This window comes from Hippichthys cyanospilos, chromosome 9, assembly GCF_059441005.1.
Source record: "Hippichthys cyanospilos isolate Australia breed blue-spotted pipefish chromosome 9, RoL_Hcya_1.0, whole genome shotgun sequence".
NCBI classification, from domain to species: Eukaryota; Metazoa; Chordata; class Actinopteri; order Syngnathiformes; family Syngnathidae; genus Hippichthys; species Hippichthys cyanospilos.
In genome coordinates this window covers 4134853-4156234 of record NC_142377.1, presented here as the reverse complement: position 1 = coordinate 4156234, position 21382 = coordinate 4134853, and the positions used below count along the sequence as shown (strand labels likewise).

At 39.2% G+C, this 21382-nt stretch overlaps 1 protein-coding gene across 4 annotated transcripts in view; it reads right to left on the bottom strand.

Annotated features, from left to right (window-relative positions):
- Positions 1-21382, bottom strand: part of asic1b (acid sensing ion channel subunit 1b) — a 257762-nt gene that overhangs the window by 22552 nt on the left and 213828 nt on the right. For all 4 annotated transcript variants that reach the window (XM_088423596.1, XM_088423595.1, XM_088423593.1 and 1 more), the window contains 2 exons: positions 18405-18555; positions 15182-15309 (listed from right to left, as the gene is read on the bottom strand). In XM_088423596.1, coding sequence (XP_088279722.1) covers positions 15182-15309; positions 18405-18555 — 279 coding nt within the window. The remainder of the gene's footprint in view (positions 1-15181; positions 15310-18404; positions 18556-21382) is intronic.

Below are 21382 nucleotides of genomic sequence, written 5' to 3'. Positions count from 1 at the left end.
TAACTCCAGAACGGATTAATTTCGTATGGCGGGGGTCCACTGTACTTTCATACCACCAGTAAGGTGTTACTTAAATTTTCCAGTTAAAGAATGGCTGGTTAATTATTGGCATGTAAGACAGTTTGTACACAAAGCAAAAACAAAAAAACACACAAAAAACATACACAACAGCTAACATAAGCTGAAAGCATTTTGTCAAACTATTCACTACGAGGAAAGATCTCAGCAGAGGCATTTGAAAAAAAAGCCCATTACAAAAGCAGCTCTTGTCTTTGCACATAAGAGCTTTAAATTTAAATGACAATATTAGCAAAACATTCGTCATGCCTCATGGAATCATTCTTACCAGACATCTTGTCTCGTGACATTTGTGTCTTGTCTCATTCCTAACCTATGCCTGTGTCTGTACAGTGTACTCAAATAATAATCCTCGGAATGGAATCAGTACATACAGTATTGGATATTGGTCTTGTGACGCATAAAATGCTTCGATTGCATGTCTTGACCACAGTGAAATATATCCATCAGTAACATAGACACAGGCACATTTGCCAGAATAGCACCAATAAAACTGAAGAACGCTCCTGCTTTTGGGTAGATGCTTTTTGTATTGTACACGTATGATTTTCAAAATTGAACTCATTATTTGTTACATTGATTTTGATAGACGATTTTGGATGAGGCGGCAGTTAAGAGGCTCAATTCCAGCTTGCCCTGACCAGCTTCTGTGGAGTTTGCATGTTCTTCCCGTGCCCGCTTGGGTTCTCTCCAGGCACTCCGGTTTCCTCCCACATTCCAAAAACATGGACACTCCAAATTGCTCTTAGGTGGATTGAGTGTGTGAATGGTTGTGTGCACTGTGATTGGCTGGCAACCCGTTCAGGGCTGGGATAGGCACCAGCAAGCCTGCAACCTTAGTGAGAATAAGTGGCTCTAGATAATGGAGAAATTGTCAAAAGGATTTTGGATGGTGTTTTACATACAGTAACCTCCAGAAAGCAAATATAATTAGAAAACACAAAATATTTATGACTGTGAAGTACATTTGGCAGCCAGTCTAATGAACAAAGTGACAAACTGTTTCAGCTCATCCAACAACGACAACTCAGACTTTTGTGCGACAATGTTGCAGGAATACCAAAGCAAGAGACAAACAACAATAAATAAATGCGGCAAGTGTGGTCCAAAAACCATCCCACTCAGATTAATGTAGTCGTATATCAAATGATACCATTTATTTATGACTTGTCTCGCAGACAGATCACATTTTTATTAACCTCTGCTTATTCAGAGTGTGTGTGCGTGTGTTCACAGTGACCATCGGTCTCTTTTACAGGGATGGCTTGATGGCAGTATCAGCACAGGCAATGACAGTTTTGAATGAATGTGTCCAACTTAACGTCTCCTTTACTGCAACACAATGGCAGGAGCTGATTGCTACATTTGTCTCTCTTTCTAAGTAGCTGTAGGGAAGAAAAAAAATATCTATGGAAAAGAAAAACTAAGCCTGGTGGTGGTTATATATATATATATATATATATATATATATATATATATATATATATATATATATATATATATATATATATATATATATATATATATACACATAAAAAATTGAGCAGTGTGCTGATTAAATTAAGCAAATGACACAAAAAATATTGAAGATTAAATATTTAAAAAACAAGTACATGTGCATTTCATCATATTTATTACTAATGTTTGTTCGTGCCCAGTTGGGCCAGTGTTATTACCGGGCCACTGTAAGTGTAGAACACTTACCGTAATGGCTCAAAATATAAGATTCCGCCCCCCTCCTTAAATAAAGGCCAAATGTATGGGTGCATCCTATAAACGGTAACTTAAAGATTAGATTTTTTTTTTTTTTTTTTTAATTGACACCATTCGAGGAAGGTTGATCTGTCAGCCACATAAGCCAAGTTTTGATGCACAGATGCACATTTTTTTTTATCGGCCGTATTCTTACTTACAATAATAACTGTAACGGGACGAGCTAGAGAGCGGAAGTTAGTTGGCTGTTAGCAGCCAGTGTCTGTTGCAGCTAGCAGCAGCTCGTGTTAAATGTGGTTGTTACGGCATTATTTTCAATAAAAGAAACGAGCAGACTGAGCCACTGTCACAACTCAATTCTTGTTCACACGAAGGAATATTACTAACACCGAGAAGATCATGTAAAGGTTATGATGTCGCAAAGGCAAAGTATGGAGCTGTGAACATTGGTTAGAAAACATGGAAAGGTATTCTATTTGGCTTGTTAATTATTTGTGGTCTTTTGGCATAAACACACAATCATAAACTTGGTGGAACACGGATGGTGCCAACTTCGGGTATTTATGACAAAATGAACTCGAGCTGCGTCGTGTTGAGGGTTAAACAACTGCTTTGAGCGCATTCAACATTATACAATGTGGGAAATCTGAAACGCACTTCACCCCCAACAAATATATAACTTCCAGATATGAACACAAGATACTATCAAGAATTTACAAAGATGAGATTTATTCTGTTTTACTCTAGTTTTTACAAGGTCGCCAAACTGTTGGTGAGTCCTATACACGATAAAAAATAAAATCGAATTTGACCCTAAACTTGAAAGTGTGTCCTTAACAGAAGTGTGTCCTATATTTGGGGAACTATGGTAAGTAGAGATATGTAAGTCAGCGGCATTAAAGATCACATGATCATTTGGTGTTAATGCTTGTTTGGCAACAGTATATGAGCCCTGCAACTGGTTGGCAACTAGTTCAGGCTGTTCGCCACCTCTCAGCCAGGAATTAGCTTGGAAGCACAACCGAAACCTTTGTGAGAATAAGCAATATAGAAGACGACCAGACGGATTAATGTAATTCATCTGACTGATGACACTGCCCATTGTTGCATTCAACAATAACGGTGTCAAATTAGACAAACTTGTCCACATCATGAACATGATTGACAAAAAGAATTTATTTTGAACAAGTAAAAAAAAGACAAAAAAAAAACTCAATCCATTTTAGAAATAACATCCAATGAGAAAACATTAATTACTATAGTCCTGTGGTTGCAAAGACAAATCATGCGAATGGAGTGTGTTTACTATTTTGCATGCATTAAATATTAAGACTAATTAATTACACTTCAGCAGGCTGACTCTGCAATCCATTCAATAAAGTAGGAGGACATAAAAATCTCTGCGTGTGCCTCCATCTCATCAGTTCAAACAATTCATCACATGGCAGTAAATGAGAAGACGCTGATTTAAAGGGATGGCGTTTTACAATTTTCTATTAAAGGACCCATGTGTCACCTATTGGATTCACATAGCTTAACCTAAAAAATGAAGTGCATAAGTGTTGCACATTAAAGAATATATCAATAAAATGTAATGAGTGCTAGGTCATCGTATTGTTTGGCCATCAAGGGCTTTTGTTTTGGCTTAGATCAGAATAGTTTTGTTAAATCTTTTATTACTGATGTTCACTTGTGATACTTATTACTGTCAGGATAACAGGTTTAGCCATTTTTCAAGCACTCATTTGTGGTACAGTAATCTAAAGACATCTGCCTTTGTTAACTTCTACTGTCTGGCAAAGGAAAAAAAAACAAATTTATACGCATTATCAGGATTTGAATTCAATGTACAGTATTGTGTCGTTTTTCATGGTTATGGGGACTGGAAAACCCCCATGAAAAGTGAATTCTGTGAAGCAGGATACCCCCACCCCACAGACATTTTACGTACATAAATAAAGTGTATGCACCTGTTCAGTGAAACTGTTAGGATAATTATATGTAGGTTATCCCATATTTGTTTTTTGCAATAGTATATTGGTAGATTAGTATGGATAGATGTTTCCATTGCTGTTGTTTGTGAAGAAGGTGAGAAGAAATGACACGTCACCAGCAGCTGTAAAAAAGACACAGGTGCCGCGGCCCGACCAAAGGACGAAAACACCATGGGGTCGCTCTTGATCTTCAGGGAAAGAAGACAGCATGGACTCGTAAACTGCAATCCCCACTATCACAAACTGATTGCTTGCATTGTTGCCAAATCTCTCCTCCAACCTTTTAGGGAAGCAATGGCTTTTCTAATTAGGGCCAACCCAAATGAATGAATGAGGAGCTGAAAGGGTGTGGGTACCAGACCAGAAGGAGATCTGAGAAGGTCCAGGTTTTTGTCTACTCTCCTCGCCCTCCTTCCCGTTTGTTGTTTATTAAATGTTCTAGGTTGCCTGAACTTGACAGAAACTGTCCTTACCTTTCTTTCCCATGCCCAATGATTTACTAACCGTAGTATGGAAGTTGAACAGTCTCTTTTCGGGCACAAACTTTTTTTTCAAAAAGCGCAACTGCTACTCCTCCTCTCGCACATTTCCACATTGCATTGCAACTGTTCTTAAACGGACAGCCTCAGTTTGTGTTGTCATTATGTTCAACACCCATCCCCCTTCACGTGTAAGTTCCACACATTTGACAAACACAAGTGCACAACCTGAGAGTCGTGTAGAGTTCTTGCCCCCCCCCCCCCCCCCCCCCCCCCAAAAAAAAAAAAAAAAAAACTTTCTATAGTTCCAGATGTAGAAGAGCAGTGGTTTCATGCAAAAGTACCTCCATTTGAAAAAGATTGTGTATTGGGGCTGTTAGACTGCTTCAGACTCCATGTTAGGACTGAGCGTAGGAGCGACACAGTGCATCATCTGCTGCTGTGAGGCAATTGGCCTTAAAAAAAAAAAAAAAACAAGCGCAGAGGAAGTGAAAAGTGAAAGGCAAAGTGGCGAGGGAACACTGTATACCACTGTCAACCCAGACTGACTTTCAAGGAGATAGAGGAGGCAAAGTTACTCTCAACCCATTCCAGATACAACACAGATAATTATTTTTTATAGACATTTAACAATTGGAGCTTTGCTGTTTTCAAATGCTCTGGAGGAAAAATGCTAGGCTATTGGTGTGCGTGTGCATGCGTGTGTGTGTGTGTATATATATATATATATATATATATATATATATATATATATATATATATATATATATATATATATATATATATATATATATATATATATATATATATATAATGTCCCCTTAAGGACGAGGGGTCCTTTTAAGTCACCACTATGTCAGAATCCGCCCACTCCCGCCCCTGTCCCCATAATGTTGCAGAATGTCAGGTCCTCATATCTCCTGTCTCTTTCACTTGAATGAAATTCTGAATAGTGGGGATTTTTTCTTAAGCCACAGAGGGCAGTGTGATGTCTTTCTCGTCTCTCTACAGCAAAGGCAAAGGTGGGTCCCCATAAACCATGATTTGAACTGGTTCGGTGAAAATGTCCTAATAAACCACCCGTACCTGTATAAATGTGTGTGTGTGTGCGTGTGTTTGTCCCAATTAAACAGTGGAAATTCCTATTCATCCACTAAAGTGCACTGACAAACAAGTTCTTCAGACTTGATGAAAGAGATGAAAAATACAATCTTAGAATATTATAATATTATTTTTATGATGACTGACGTGTGTATTCCTTGTAAATAAACTCCAAACAATTTGTCAAAGATTCTTATTTGATGAGTTGCTCAAATTAACGCAAACATGAGTCCACTGTTGTGTTGACATTAACATTTGCAGCATGGTTTACTGTGGAGGCGTCTTAATGTCATGTTTCACAGTCAGGTGGTCTCAAATGCGAAGCTCATTATATTAGACATGTGGGCTGTGGAATGTGAACAACGCTCTTTCCAAGTTAGACCAGCCGCACTTTTAAGTTGCACTGAATGGATGCTATTTTGATAGCAGTTATTAATGCATTCGTGACTCGTACTGTAACTGATCGTTAACTCAACAGAGAGGCAACTTGGCCTTTTCCCAGTGAGCGAGCCGTTAATTCTACTGCATTTAGAGCTAAGGAGAAATTGCATTTTTATTCCGGGCAAAAAAGGTAAAAAAAGCGTAAGCGCCCTTCCTCATATCATATCATTTTACGAGACTGTTTGGATCATCCTTATGGCTCACTATGAGCCCTTTGGGTTCAAAACCCGCTAGACGTGGCACAATTTGGGTCATAAAACACACAAAAAGAGAGTGGGATTCTAGAGGGAAATATAGAGAAAGATATTAAAGGGGACATATTATGGTAAAGTGACTTTTTAATATCTTATATACAAAATGTTCGTGGCCTGGAGTGTCTGCCCTCCCAACCAGTATGAAATTAAACTAGCAAGTAAGTACAGTTTCATTAATCTACACAAAAAACCAACTCCACACCCAGTTTCCCCACCTATGATTTGGTAGCTACACTGGCAAGAACCAAGAGCAAATTTCAAGCCATGCCATAGTCCAGCTGCCAGACTCCATGAAAGCACTATCATGTCTAAACCAAAAGGTAAACAAAGCTCCGGTGTTATCATAGATTAGTGTGAGGTACAGTAAAAAGGGGATTATGCAGTCATTTGCAGTCTGGACACACTGCTGAATACACAGATTAGTGTTAGCTGACAACTTTAACATCTGATAAGCCACACTTAGAAAAAGTTTAGACATGGTACTAAAGTCTTGGTGCTATCTTAACAAGGGAAGACAGTCGATGCCATTTTGTAGAGTCTTGACTCTGCGTTGCCGTTCACGGTAGATTCAAGGCTCCAAGTACAGCCACCTCAAGCACTGTCAAGTCGTCATGGCAACAAAATACCTACTCATCATTGACCTAGCATCATTTAGGACAGAATGAGAGCTGTCTAACTCACATGCAATCTTGGACTAATTTGGCAAAAAAAGAAAGAATGTAATGTAATTTTTGAGGCCTGAGGTAGTTTTATTCACTGCCAGCCCAATTAAAATGGATTTTTGTCTATAACCAAAAATGTTAGTGAATGAGCTAAATGGAGCCATGTTAAAGAATATATACTTTATAATGTATAAATATAGTTGGGTACCCTCTCACCAACTAAGAGTGAAATCAGTTTGAAAACATTTTGTGAGTTCCCAATTTCTGAAAAAACCTCTGAACAAACCGTTCTAGCAATTTGCATAATAATCCATGGAACGTGGGTGATTGTTGTGTCATTTGGTGACCCATTAAAGAGATAGGATTCAAACCTTTACAAAATTGTTGAAAAAAGATCTAACTTGACCACCATAGCTTTTCCATCCGTCCATTTCACAGGCAGGAAATGTGCAACCAGTTTGAACAATATCATATTCAGTTTTATGAAATGATTGTTTGGTTGAGACGATCAAAGATAGAAACTTGGCGATGTTTTCTATCTTGAATAATGAAATGCGCAGTACTAGCAGAGATCGTGCCACACATAATAAACAAATAATAATACAAATTAAAAACACGCAATTCACGAGCAAACTCATCGACAGACAAAATGTGATTGGGCAACAAAAACAATATTGGGAGAAACATGGTATGGTATGATAAGGCATCTTTGGCATCTCTATGGCTGCAGGTTTCTGCTGATTTTAATGTGAAAGATTCCTAGTGACAAGCAGCATGTTTTGTTGGTTAAAAAACAGTTGACAGTTGACAACAAATTATTTTTAATCATGACTGTGAGAGTCCTATCTTGCTAGGGACATATTCATGTGTAGCCAAAGTGCTAACAATGTAGATATTGAACAAAACTAACCTTATAAAATGTTTCCCTTCATCCATTATGTGTGTTTTTCTTTTTTTGATAATAATGAGATGAGAATGAATGTTTCATCAGTGTTTAAGGCAATCGTAACGTAGTGAATTTATTGAGAAGGGCAAACTTTATTCAAATTTTATTCCTACTTTGATTTGCACTCAACTGACACGCTATCGCAGGGATGAGCAACTGGTGGCTATACTTTTGTGGTCCTTTTTTCTCCAAAATATTACGCTCCAAACAACAACAAAACAAGAACACACCGAAAAGAACAATTATTGCACCCAAGTGAAACTATGGCTTCTATTCTATTCTATTCTATTCTATTCTATTCTATTTATTGTTCATATTAACCCAATATGCACCAATCTGTGCTGCTCTCCCAATTTCACTGTATACCAGCTATACAATGAAAATAAAGGCATTCTTTTCTATTCTGATTTCGGCCCAGCATTTTGTTGGCAAGGACAAGGGATCATAGCTCAGACCTTAATATCAAGAAATATGTTGTAAAAGTGTCTATTTGCCTGTCTGGACATTTCGATGAAACCATATCCACATAGTTGTTAACAGGATACAAGGGAACTGTTTTGAAATGTCCAAAAAAAAATGCATATGTCTCCTTTAAAGGACTTCGGCAAGGAGAGAGGAGAATAACAAGGAGGGACAGCTTCCTGCAGACACTGATGGCATGCAAAAGTATCCCCTCGCAGCCTGCCCACACTCACGAGGCAAGTGTGGACGTGAAGTGACTGACTCTTCGCAAATCGGTCTCATCCTCTCTGCCATTTAATATGTGCAGTCCTGTATAGCATCTAAACGACATGATAGCATCAGACTTGGCTGGCTGCAGGTGCGCATTCTCTGACCTATTCACTGGAACAAGAAATTACCTTGACAAACCTCTGCAGACTGACTGCTTGATGCCATTAAATAAAGGCACGCACTAGGCTGTTACTACCACAGAGGGCCAATGGGGTCTTTGAGGACATTTGTGTGACATACAACTGAGAAAATTATTGACAAAATAAGTTAGACCCCACCCACATTGCTTGAAAGTGGACTGTGTTCTGTGGTCAGTGCCTGTCCTGGCGGCCATTATGGCCAACTCTCACTTAGTGGTTTGTGGCCAAGTTTGAAGTTGGTGGGAAGTTGGAGTGAAAATTAGCACCTCCAAAGCTGACGTCATCGTCCTCAGCCAGAAAGGGATCCCAAATAAAAGAGTTCCAAATATGGAGAATGTGCTTCCAGAATTTTGTGTTGTTTGTTTACAATGGGTGCAACGATTATAGTTGTGAATATTTAATTGTCTTTTTTCTGTCTGAGTATGAAATGTCTGAGTGCATTGAAACACGTCATGCTTCTTCTTCTCACGATAGCAGCAACTTGTGTTAGGATAGCATTCTGACAAGCGGTTTCCGAGCATCCTTAGTGATTGAATATGATTTGATAATGGAGACTTGATGTGGTGGCAATAATTTGGAATAAAAGAGTCACAATGAAGATCAGAACGCAAATACCATTCTGAGGAAACACCTCAAAATAATTGCACTGACATTGTTTTCTAATTAAAATTAATGTAGCATGTTGGTGGCATGTTACGCCATGTTATTGTTGTTACATTGGTGGACATCCAATAAACATAAACATACAAAAAGAAAATGTTAAAGAAAATCCTCGGTTCCTTTGTTAATTACCAGCATTGCTCAAGTTGCCAAAATCCTCCCATACATGAGACTTACATCATAGCTTGACACAACTCAACCGACAGCCAATGTGTAATGTCAATTGAAGTTGCAGGGTTAGTATATACACATTTTTTCTTTTTTTTTTTTACCAAGCAATCCACAAATTGAATTGGGGATTGTTCCATATGGATCACGGATTAAGTCTAATAAAACCCGTGCACTCGTCCGTGCCGAATGTGCGGCATAGCAAGATCTAGAGAACCCAATTAGAGACTAGGAGAGGATCTGTGGTTCGACAGTGCATTAAAGGAAGGCCAGTCCCCATATCATTTTGACAGTAGTCATGTGTGTCAACCATTTTTATTCCCACTGGTACTTTTTCTTAGCGTGTGTTTTGCATGAGTGTGAGACTAGACAGAAACGCGTGAGTCTTACTTTCAATGTTTATGTGTTGACAGCTCTGCTAAGGTGTCCAGGCCTGTCCAGCAATATTGTTCATTAAAGTGCGAAATATGTCTTCCAGACGCCTGTACATTTGGAAATATATATTTTATAATCAACATTTTGCAATCATATTGACACTAAGGGAGCGTTTTGTTGAAGGCAACATTAAGTAGGAAATACAGGGTTGCTATAGCAACACCATCTACGGTATTCTATTTATTATACGTAAACCAGTGTACCATGCATTTTTTTTTTTCGAGGGTGGGGTGTAATTAGCAATGGTTGTGTCTAGTTATTGATCAGCTTGCTTGCTTTTGATTTTCATTATTCACTTCTTTGGCCCTTATGTTCACTTTCGTTAACAAAGGAACATTTTGACATATTAACAGTGAGGCATTGTTGCAGTTTTAATCCCACCATTTTCCACTCATGAAAAGTCACAGAACCATTTTTTTTTTCAGATTTTCTTGTCGACTCAGTTATTTGATGCTTCCTTCGTATTTGAGAGATAGTAACTGTAATGTATTAGATTCAATAACAGTGTCAAATATCCCATTGCGCAGCTCTAAATAGATTTTAAATCCCTCTTACTTGTAATTCAAGGCATAGAGGGCACAACCCCATTTTTGATTGTCAAATGTGTGTGGCTGTGGAAAGCTCAGATGCTTGTGTGGTGTATGGGCAGAGCAGAAAGATTCAAACAGATGGTTATGTGGCAAGGGAGGGTATGGAGGTAGTGTGCGATTGGTGCTGGGTCCCTGCCAGGGCTGCTTCAGGCACGTTTAATGGGTAACATCCCAAAAAGAACCCTGAAATTCATCACTGCTGTAATGGATGTGACAATAAACAGGTTTATGTGGCTGATAAAATAGGTCCAACGATGCCAAAAGGTCTAACGTGTCTGACAGACTCGTTTTATTGAAAATCCTCTGGAACAAGAGGGTCACTGCCTCACTTTGAACCAATGCAAGTGGAAACAAGCTGACAAAGAGACAGATGAACTAACTACCGAAAAAAAAAGTTGATTAACAAAGCGGTTTGCAAAAAAAAAAAAAATGATCAAACAAAATTATAAACTGACTAACCAACAAACCAAACTTTTTAGCTACCTAACAAAGCTAAATGATAGACTGAGCATCTAAATGGCTAACTTTTCAACAAATGGTTGGTGATGGAGTTCATGCACTAACAGCTGATGCAATTTAGGGTTCTGGACACCTTGACACCAGAGATGCATGTGTCTCTTTCATCGAGTAGTGGCTCGAGTAAAAATAATGAATGAAAAATAATGTGTACTGTACTTCTAAATTTTTAATATCATGAATTGTTGTTTTTCTAAATGTAATTACGTATGACGTGTATAAAGTGAAATGTATGAAGATCTTGGTGCTCACAAAACATTCAAATTAAATGTTTTTAGATGTCAGATGTCAGTGCCAGTCAAAAGTTTGAAAATACCTTCCAATTCAATGTTTTTGTTTTCTTCCTACATTGTATGTAGATGAACACTGAATTAATTGTCGCATTTCTGTTTTATGTATTATCTTTATTATTTTGAAAAACCTTCTATTTTGAAAACCGGATGGATTCTTTTGGATTCGTTTCGGTCACTTCGTCAAACTTTCCCTCACAAATAAGTTAAATGAGTACGAAACAGACGTCTTTGGGAAAGGGTATAGGTCTTGTTGAAAGACATGCGGCAAGCGTACAACTTCAAAGAAAATGAAAGCTTTTAAAAGGCATTAATCTACTTGAAATCATGAATTCTCGAGGTACCTCGTAGCTAAGCAGGACCAACAAAGTGACAAGGAATCGATTCGCTATCATTGTTATCAAACCAGATCATCTCAAATATGGTGGCAGCCTCAAAAGTATTTTTGATACTCCCGTTATCACACCTGTATGAAGAAGAGAAACGAGCTGAGGTCTTCCATTAGTTTGGCATTAATGGTGAGTTCATATTTTATGTGTACTCCATATTCGCCATTCGTCTCCCCTCGACGATAAAATTGTCAAAGCAGGAGCCCCCTTCCCCCCCGCAAATAGCTACAGCCTCAAAAGTATGTTCCAGACTCCTGACAGCCCATCTGTGTGAAGAGAAAAACAAGCTGAGGGCTTCCATTAATTTGGTGTATTCACACACACACAAACACTCACACCATTCACCATGACAGGTACATGATGATGCCCAGAATCATTGGCATGACAGTGGCAAGAGAACCAGTGTGAGTGGATTATATGACCCAAGCACTGGGCCTTGGGGCAGTCCTGTGGTGAGGTTGTGCGTTGAGGACAATTTTCCTTGCCATGACATATTGAAGGAGCGTCCTCAGAGCGTTTCAGTAGAGGAGTTTACTTTGCTTGTTTGAAAGCAGAGGCAATTGGGCCCAAGGTCAGCAAAGCATTCAGAATGTGTACACATGGTCTTAGTCATTCGTGGTCAGGACTGAATAGAGCGTACTGATTTAGCGGATAGAGAGCACCGGTTGTCAAGGCGGGATCTTAGAGTGGAGCTCAGTGCCTCAAGCAGAATCAACGTCCAGTTAGGAGAGTGTGCTGAGAGAAGGCAGCTCAGACGCAACAACTGAGGCAAACTGACTGGCCGACAGTTTGCAAAGGTTGCGCGGTTAAGTGACCACAAGGGCAGGGGTAGCTGGTAGCTTAGGGAGAGAGATTGTCAAATTGATGAAGAAATGATCAGATACATGGAATGGTGTGATCACCACTTCATCTGCTTGGCAGTTCTTGTTCAGTATTGGGTCGAGTGTGTTTCTATTTTGATGGGTCGGGGATAATTTATTAGATCCTTGCAGTCCGTGGCATGGGGTTTGTGAATCACAATCACAGACGATGATGAGACCACCATTCAGGTCTGCGATGGAGGATAGAAGTGGGTCTATCTCAACCACAAAGTCACAGAGAAGTTCTGGTGGATGGTAGTTGACTATTACGGACACTTTGCCTACAGCTTTCACCCTGATGACATGGAATTCATCATAGTTGTTCAGAAGCAAAGAGGCGTAGTTCCAGTGATGAATTAAGTTCCCCCTAGGAATGAGTGGAGGATAGAGCTGTTGGTGTAGCACTGTTTTCAGGTTTGAGACAGGTTTCAGAGAGTGCCAGTAGGTTTAGAGCAGGGGTGTCAAACTCATTTTTGTCGCAGGCCATTTTGTAGTGAGAACTTCCTTCATTGGGCCGATATGTTGAGGAAACTAAGTCAATTTTAAATGATCTCATAGTATTATTACTGTACACAACAAACTGATGGCTTAGTTGTTTTGAAATCAGAAGCATTCTAGTTTGTTCATTTATTGTTTATATTACTATAACTGAACAAACCAAAAAATCTCAACTTTATTTTTCATTATACATGACAAGCTAGAGTTTAGCAAGGGTCATGGAAACTTACATGATTTGCTTTCGCGGGCCACATAAAATGACGTGGCGGGCCGGATTTGGCCCCCGGGTCTTGAGTTTGACACATGTGGTTTAGAGAGAGGCTGCTTCCACGGGCAGCTATGAAAATCTGGACTGGCATTTCTAGATTTGAACACTGGAAGGACAAGCTGAGGCAGTTGTAGATTGCGGTGGATGGAGCTTGGACAGTAGTCTGTGCTGAGTGGTAATGTAGAAAGGCTTGCGTCATTTGTAGATTGCAGGGATTTTCTGGAGCCGCATTGTGCTTGTAATTCAGCAGTGTTTTGGTTTACATGTTACAGTCAGCTCGTCGCATGTTTACCAATGCGGCGTGTTGCTTCGAGATAACTTGTTCGTCAAGTGAGCTAATGTAAACCTGCAACTTTTATTGCTTCTACCTGCCAATCATGTACATTGTGATTGAAGCCACGTCATGAACATTCACATACTTTACGCGGCCCCTACAAAATACAATCTGCTACATATTCCAGCTCTCAAAACAGCTTTATTGTGATGAGCGGTGTCAAGAACAGCGCATGTAACAAAATTACATTTTTATTCGTCAACGAGTGTTTTTCTCCTTTTCTTTCCCACTAATGAAGAAAATCTTGGAGTCTGAAGTTCACTGACAAACTTTCTTCTCCACCCCCCCATCCCCCAATTCTGATTTTATTCTCAGTGGAAAATGAATTGAGTATTATGCAGCAGTTTTGGTACATCACACGGATGTGATGTAGACAGAAAGTTACACTGCCATTCCTAAGGGTTTAGCTTGCAAACATCATATGACCAAACCCAAAAAACTGATGAGCCGTGGCTGTCTACGTGAGCCCCTTATGCTGCGACTGAACAAAACATGAGGTCTTAGTTTCTGGAGGCTCATTTCCATATATAGCCAATGCAGTTTGTGTGGTCATGCATGACTGTACTGGGCGATGCATTTGATGCAAATATTTTGCTTTTGTTGATGTGACGTTTTGGTCGCGTTGCAGCACCAACAGCTACCTGGCATCAAGATTGTTCTTACTAGTTCACACGCAGTTGAAGAGATCATGGCAATAATTGACAGGCCCAAACCGTATGATCCTGGCATGGGGTAGGAGTAAAAAAAATTGAAAGTGTGTTGGAACCTGTCTCTAGAACACTGGACCATCCACCCTCACTCTTGCTGAGATATCAGCTCTGTGCAGCCAGAAGAGTAGGCAGATTTTAACAAAGCTGTTTTCACCAAGAATAACTTGCAAGTGGAAGAGGAGGATGAGGCGTACGAGCATAACTATGAGGATAACTGGAAATTAAGCAATAGATTTAGAAGATGATGAGGGTGATGAAATCAGTAGTTTTGCTCAACAAGTTACTATTGGGAAGAAAGCATGGAGGAGGCCTTTGCGAGGAAGGGAGGAAGTACGAGGAGCTGGCAGGTGAATGATCTGATTTTAATATCAGTCCAATATCAGCCAATAAAAACTACCAATTTATATTGTTCTACATTCAAAATCTCTGATATCAGCACTTTTACACAAGAAGTCCATTCCAGACTTTGCTCCTACTCTTCTTGATTCTGAAATTGATTCTGAATGTATTTTAATCCTGAATTTCTATTTTGCACTTCAGTGTAATTGGTTTTAATTGACTCAGTGTCCATACGTTTTTGTTCTATAATTATTTTAACCAAGTGCAGTACATACTCATGTTTGAGCGGCCTCAGGTTGGACTTATGTAAATCAAATGTTTGGAATAAATGAATCCGATTTTTTCATATCTACTAAGGCCAACAAATCTTTGCTTAAGGACTACCACTTGATCAAGTGTGTTCTAACATTTGTAAATAAATACATAAATAAATATAAAAGAATGTATACTTTCTGCTGGTATCGTATCAAATCAATATTGTATAAGATGCAATATCTGTATTGTATTTGACGTGAAAAAGTTTGATCAGGACAACACTAAACTGAACAAATAGGAGTCCATTTATTATCTCAGAATAGACTTACCCGTTGCTCCTGACAGGAGACAAAGGTCTGGAAGCCTGGCGCCACCCCAAAACCAAGCTGATCGATGAATGGCGGTTCATCCTGCGTGTGGATCTGAACCTTGATGCCGGCTTCAAACGACGTCTCATCTGGTGACAAAAACAGAGCTTGAAGGGCTGTGTTGCTGAAAGATCTAATCCATTGAATCTTGCATTTGAATTATTTGAGCAAGAGCCACCAGCATAGTTATTGTAATTTGAATGTTGAAAAATGAGATTTAAATGATACGACTGTTTTGGGATCATAGTTTGTGGTATATTTAAACTAGGCAATTATGAACATTTTTAGGGGGTGTGACAATTACTCCATTTTTCACGATTCCTGTATCACACCTGGCACTTTTTTCCACTCGTTCCAGCCTGCCTGCACATGCTTCTCAACTTCTTTTCCACACTGTCCATTGCTCACTTGTTTGAGCATTTTTATGGCGACATTTATAGAGGGAGAAGCTGTGTACTGTGGATATTGCATTTATTTTTTTGGCTGCTAAGAAAAGTCAGAGGAGAGCAGCTGGGATTCATTCATGTGTAGGATGCTGCATTTTCTGCACCGCTTGATGCTCGTTATCGCCTTCTAACTAAAAGTGTCAAGCTACTTTCAATTATGTGGCTCAACAACATGGGCTGGTATCATTATGTACAATTAAAAGCTTAATCGGATTCCACCAAAAGAAGCCTGAGCCATATTTGTTTTGTTTAAAATATCAGTTTTGCTATTTGTGTATTGTAATAGCTGCCTAAATAATGAACAAACTAGCTCTCTAACTAGCTAACTAAATGCCTAACTAGCAAAAATAAAGAGCCAACTACCATGCAAAATATACTGTATCACACATTGGAATTGAGAAATATTCACTTTCATTCTAGTGCTTGTACTTCGAATGATGGCCATTTTAATGTAAATATTTTCATTTCAGCAAGCTTTATTAATTTTTTTTGTTCTGGTTTTTACATGCACACTGTGTTGTATTGTCTGAGGCTGTTGGAGATGCAATATCTATCTATCTATCTAGCTTTCTTTCTTTCTTTCTTGTGTACACTGAATTTCTAAATGGCACATTTCTACATCACTCTGAATTCCCAAGCAATAGGGGTGAATTAGTATTTTTGAATGTACTAACTAACTAACTAACTAACTAACTAACTAACTAACTAACTAACTAACTAACTAACTAACTAACTAACTCATTTTACTGAACTCTACCCTCAATTCAGACTAGTCATTTGAGGGTACAGTTTGGTAAATTACTTCGGCACCAGGCGAGGTATACATGTATGACATATCTTAAACAAAAACAAACAACGAAACATGAACATATGAGACAGCAAGGCCAATAATGACTTTCAACGGACAAGCTTGTCGCCTCCATTGATTTTGTGTCTGATGAATGGTTCAATTTGAGAATCATATTAGGTGCAGGACGAGCGTATCACTGATCAAGTTGTATGGCAATGAAATTCAGTGGATCCATTTGTCTTCATATGGGCTACACTTTTAATTGAATGAATACACAAACATGTTGAGACTGTAGCAAGAAGATAGCATTAGCGATATTGCTATTGCAACAAAGCTAGCTATGTCTACATTTATTTACTCAGTGGCATAGTCCATTCAAAAGTAACTGCAAAAATCATCTTTACAAATACCACATTTTTTAAACAAGTGGGAGTGTTGGTAGTGTTACTCTGAAAATAATAGCTAAAGTAATTATTTTCAGTTCTTAAAAAAATACATTAAAACAACATAATTTTGGGGTGGCACGGTAGAAGACAGGATAGCATGTCAGCCTCACAGCTCAAAGGTCCTGGGTTCAATCACGGCTCTGGCCTTCCTGTGTGGAGTTTGCATGTTCTCCCCATGGCTGCGCTGGTTTTCTCTGGGCACTCCAGCTTCTTCCCACATTCCAAAAACATGTATAGTAGTTACATTGGACTCTCTAAATTGCTCTTAGGTGTGGTTGCGAGTGTGAATGATTTTGTCTCTGTGTGCCCTGCAATTGGCTGGCAACCATTTCAGGATGACGGCTTGCCTACTACCCAAAGGTCGCTGGGATAGGCATGCAAGCCAACAATGCTATTGAGGATAAGTGGCTAAAGAAAATGGATGGATTAAATAATTTAACTTCAGTATTTATTGCACTTAAACCTGTCATATTCCGCTTTTTGATTCCACTTTGGTCATGCACTTTTTGTTAAATAAAGCTGCTGTGATTGAACTCTCCTCGTCTGTCTGGTCAGGGTCCTTAACCCGCCCGTTTCCCGTGGTTATTTGTGACAAAACAGACATGTCCAAACCCTCTCCTCAAGAGCCTACATTCTGCATGTTTTTGGTGTTTCTGTCCTCCAACAACAGTGAACGAGTTAATTGTAATTAATTAATTAGTTAATTGTCATGTGTATTGTTTAATCAAGAATCATGATATTGGTGTTTCAAATGTGGGGGAATTAGCTACATATTATCATATTACTACATGGAAGGAGTTAGCTAACGCCCTTAGTTGAAACAGTGTTATTGTAAATGCTGGGAGGAAGTGTGTGTTGTGGAATTGATGTCAATCATGGTTGTTGGTGTTATATTAAAGGTAATCACAGCCACTCAGGGTGCAATATTGCTGTATGGGCGCTTGAGACTTTTTGACATCCTCCAGGGCTGCCTGCTCCTTTGATTAGGAGCAATATTCAAATGAACTCAGCTGTCAGCGGAGGTTTGTGTTTAAACATTGAACAATGATGAACTTGGATAACTCCCTGTAGTTGGGTACTGAAGTCATTGAATGTATTCTGCAATTATGATATACTATATATATTACAGTAAGTATACAAAATTTAAGCTTGTACAGCCATGCCCGCAGCTATGGAAATGTGGGTAAATTGGTAGCTGACTCAAGGTTAACAATGGCATTTCAGGTTCAACTCCATATAATGTAAATCAGAGCCTGTGGCTCTAAAATGTTTTGACATCATAAAAACTGTTATCTGAACAGAACTGTATGTGAATGATCTGACTGGTATCATCACTGTCTCCATTTTAGTCTGGGAATACGCTGTAAAAAATGCCTGGAATCATTTTCAATCTATTATTGTAGGTTCTGTGATGAATTTGGACCATATGGTCAAAGCCGCTGCAGTGATGTAACTAGGTAGACATTTTCCTAGTATTAAGAGGCAAGTTGGAGGATGCTTACCTGTCTCTCCCCACACAGGCAAATATTCGTCCTGCTGGATGTCAAGCATCAGCTCCAGACCATTTCCCATGCCGCCCTTCATGGTCAACAGCAGAGGTCGCCCGTCCTGCCCCGAGTTGAACGTGTAGCACTTGCCATAGCGTGTGAAAATCTGACATACAAAAAAAGAAAAACAACATGTATTTTTTTTTTTAATGCATAAAAGATTACACAAGAGTTTGCCTTGTTCTCGTCGCCACTTTGAAAAGCACAGCTATGACCTATTGGCCAAACTATGCCTGCCAGTCAACTAATGGATATATAATTGAATATAACAGACATTAGAAAATGGGAACTGATGGCCCACATCCAGAATGCATTGTTGAGATTTGCGAGCCTCATATGAAAGCATCCACTCTCAATAACTAACCAGTTAACCTCCATGTTGACATTCACAAGACATCAAAAGACAATGCAAACACAGAACGGACATTTTGTGTTATTCGTTGCCCTTTCGGGGGCAGAAATATGGCGTTATATTAGTGCCACAATTGCGAGCGTGCAAAAAAAAACTTTTTGAGCGTAGAAAATAAAACTGAGCGAGCAAAAACAGATTATAAAGCGCAGAAAAAAATATCGAAAAGAAGTTCCTCGCTCAAAATTCCTTTTTGCTCGGTCGTGATAGCCCTTTCTCGCTCAACATCTGGCTCTTGCTCGTGATACTCCTCCCTCCCTCGCTCAACATCGCGTTTGCTCATCATTGATCTCTTACTCGCTCAAGTCGTCCTCTGCGTGAGCTCAGTTCTGTCACACGTTACGTTTGTGGCACAAAAATAGCCAATCAGAGCTTATAAAAGCACGATGATTGTCAGCTTGGTATCCAATGAAATTGCTTGTTGCGTTCACCCAGAACGAGCAAACCAGAGTGCGTCAACACGGACTTAGGCGGGAGAAGGTTGACTTCTTTGGAAAAGATGTATGGGAATTACTTAAAATATTATTATTATTGCTGTATCGTATTATTTGAAAGAACTACCTTGTTAGTTTTTGTACTTTAATGATAAAGCCCACCTCCTCCCGCCCAAGTAGATGTGACGCACTCTTGTTTGCTCGTTTTTGTAACCACTCACAATCGAACAAAGCTTTACCGTTCCGCCTTTTTGAAACGAGTGAGGCCGATCAAGAGCAGACCACCATCTCCGTGAGGAGACGCCAACCGTTAGCAGACCAGAATTGTAGTGACGCGTTGCAGGCAGGTAAGTGTGACAGCAACTGAAAATAAGTGTAGTTATCTAAAAATGCCTGCAGATGGAGACGAAACATCACAAATACAGCCAAGCCTCTAGGGTCATGACAGTTGTTTTTGTCGCAAAACCGGGAAAATACCATAAAGAGGGGATGAAAAAACTCAGTATTCCAATATTCAGCATCTTTATACTGTGTGTGTGTGTGTGTGTGTGTGTGTGTGTGTGCCTAGTTATTTAGGGGTGCATTTAATAGATTACCAACTAAGGACACTAAGGGGCATTTCAGAAAGGAAATAACAAGAAAAATATGAGATTTAACCTTTCAAGTGGGTCAAGATCATCTGCACCACAGCAATTCTCAAAAGAGGGACGCACAACATCGATTTTAACACCCTGCAGAACGGTCCCCTCACCTTCATCATATCATGGTTCATCATCACCCTTTGCGGTATCACACCGGGAAATCTGGTGGCATCTCACCTGGCAATTATGCTTTACAACCACACAAAGTGCGGCAAGGTGAGCTGAATGAAAAGCCCCAGGAATCAAAAAACAAATGGCTTGTTTGTTTAACATGAAAACAATTATCAAGGACAATAGCACTGTTGATTTTGTCAAAAATACAGAAAGAGACAGTGCTGTTTACACTCAAGATGCTCCTTGCACAACAAAGGCATGAAGTCAACCATCTCTCACAAATGGGTTTTGGTTTGAAGCAGTAGAATTTGCATTTTAATCTATAAATAAGCAATGTCAGTTGTATATGATAATCCCCTGCTTATTCACCTACTCATATTTTTTCTGTAGAAAGTCCCCAGCTATTCGCTGAAAAACTCACTTATCTGAGATCAAATAAGCCCCAGCCAATACAAGAATATGATTCAGCTTCAAGTAAAAATTGTAAAAAGATACAGCTCATGTAGTATATAAAGGCCATATCATAGGAGTTCAACTTTTTGAGAGATTTTAACCAATGTTGATTTCCCACCCTTAACACTCCCAAAGAGTTATTTAAAAACAAACAAACAAACAAAAAACTACTCTGTAAATCATTTATTCTTGACTGTAATATTGCGGGATGTGTTAAAAATGCAGTGTAAATGCATCAGGATCATAATTTCCAGTACGTTTACATGTGAAGTTCTTAATAAAGGAATTTGTAAATTTGTTACGAGGGGTCCGTTACTTTTCTTTTTGTTTTTGACTTCAAAGACTTCTTTATTGTTATTGGGGGTTCTGTAATTTCCTATCTCCTCCTTATACAGACTGCAAATGAATTGCACCCGTACAAAGCAACCACTGGTTAACTCGAGTTGAATTAATAAGAATGACCTTTTCTATCATTTAATCCCTTTAAGGAAATTCAGGACCCAACATCGAGGAGATGACTTGATAATGCGCAATCATCTTTTCTGCTACTCCCCACTGTGGTCTAAATAAAAGTCTAGCCATTTTTCGCAAATAGTCGTCCCAGAGATAGAGGTAGACAATAACTTCAGGGTAAGCCCGAGTTGCTGTGGAAACCTTTTGCATTGAGTCAAGTGTAACAGCACAGAGGAGGGGAAGCTGACCTTGGGATGGCAGGTAGGAGTCTTTATTGCAGTCCCTTCGCAACATGTCTACTTAATCAGAATCACATCCATGGCTCCGTAAAGCACAGTGCCACACCAGAGGTTTTTGCTCCCTTACAATCAAACTAATCACACAGGTGTATGATACTGTAATTCTTTTGACACCCAAAACAAAAAGCTT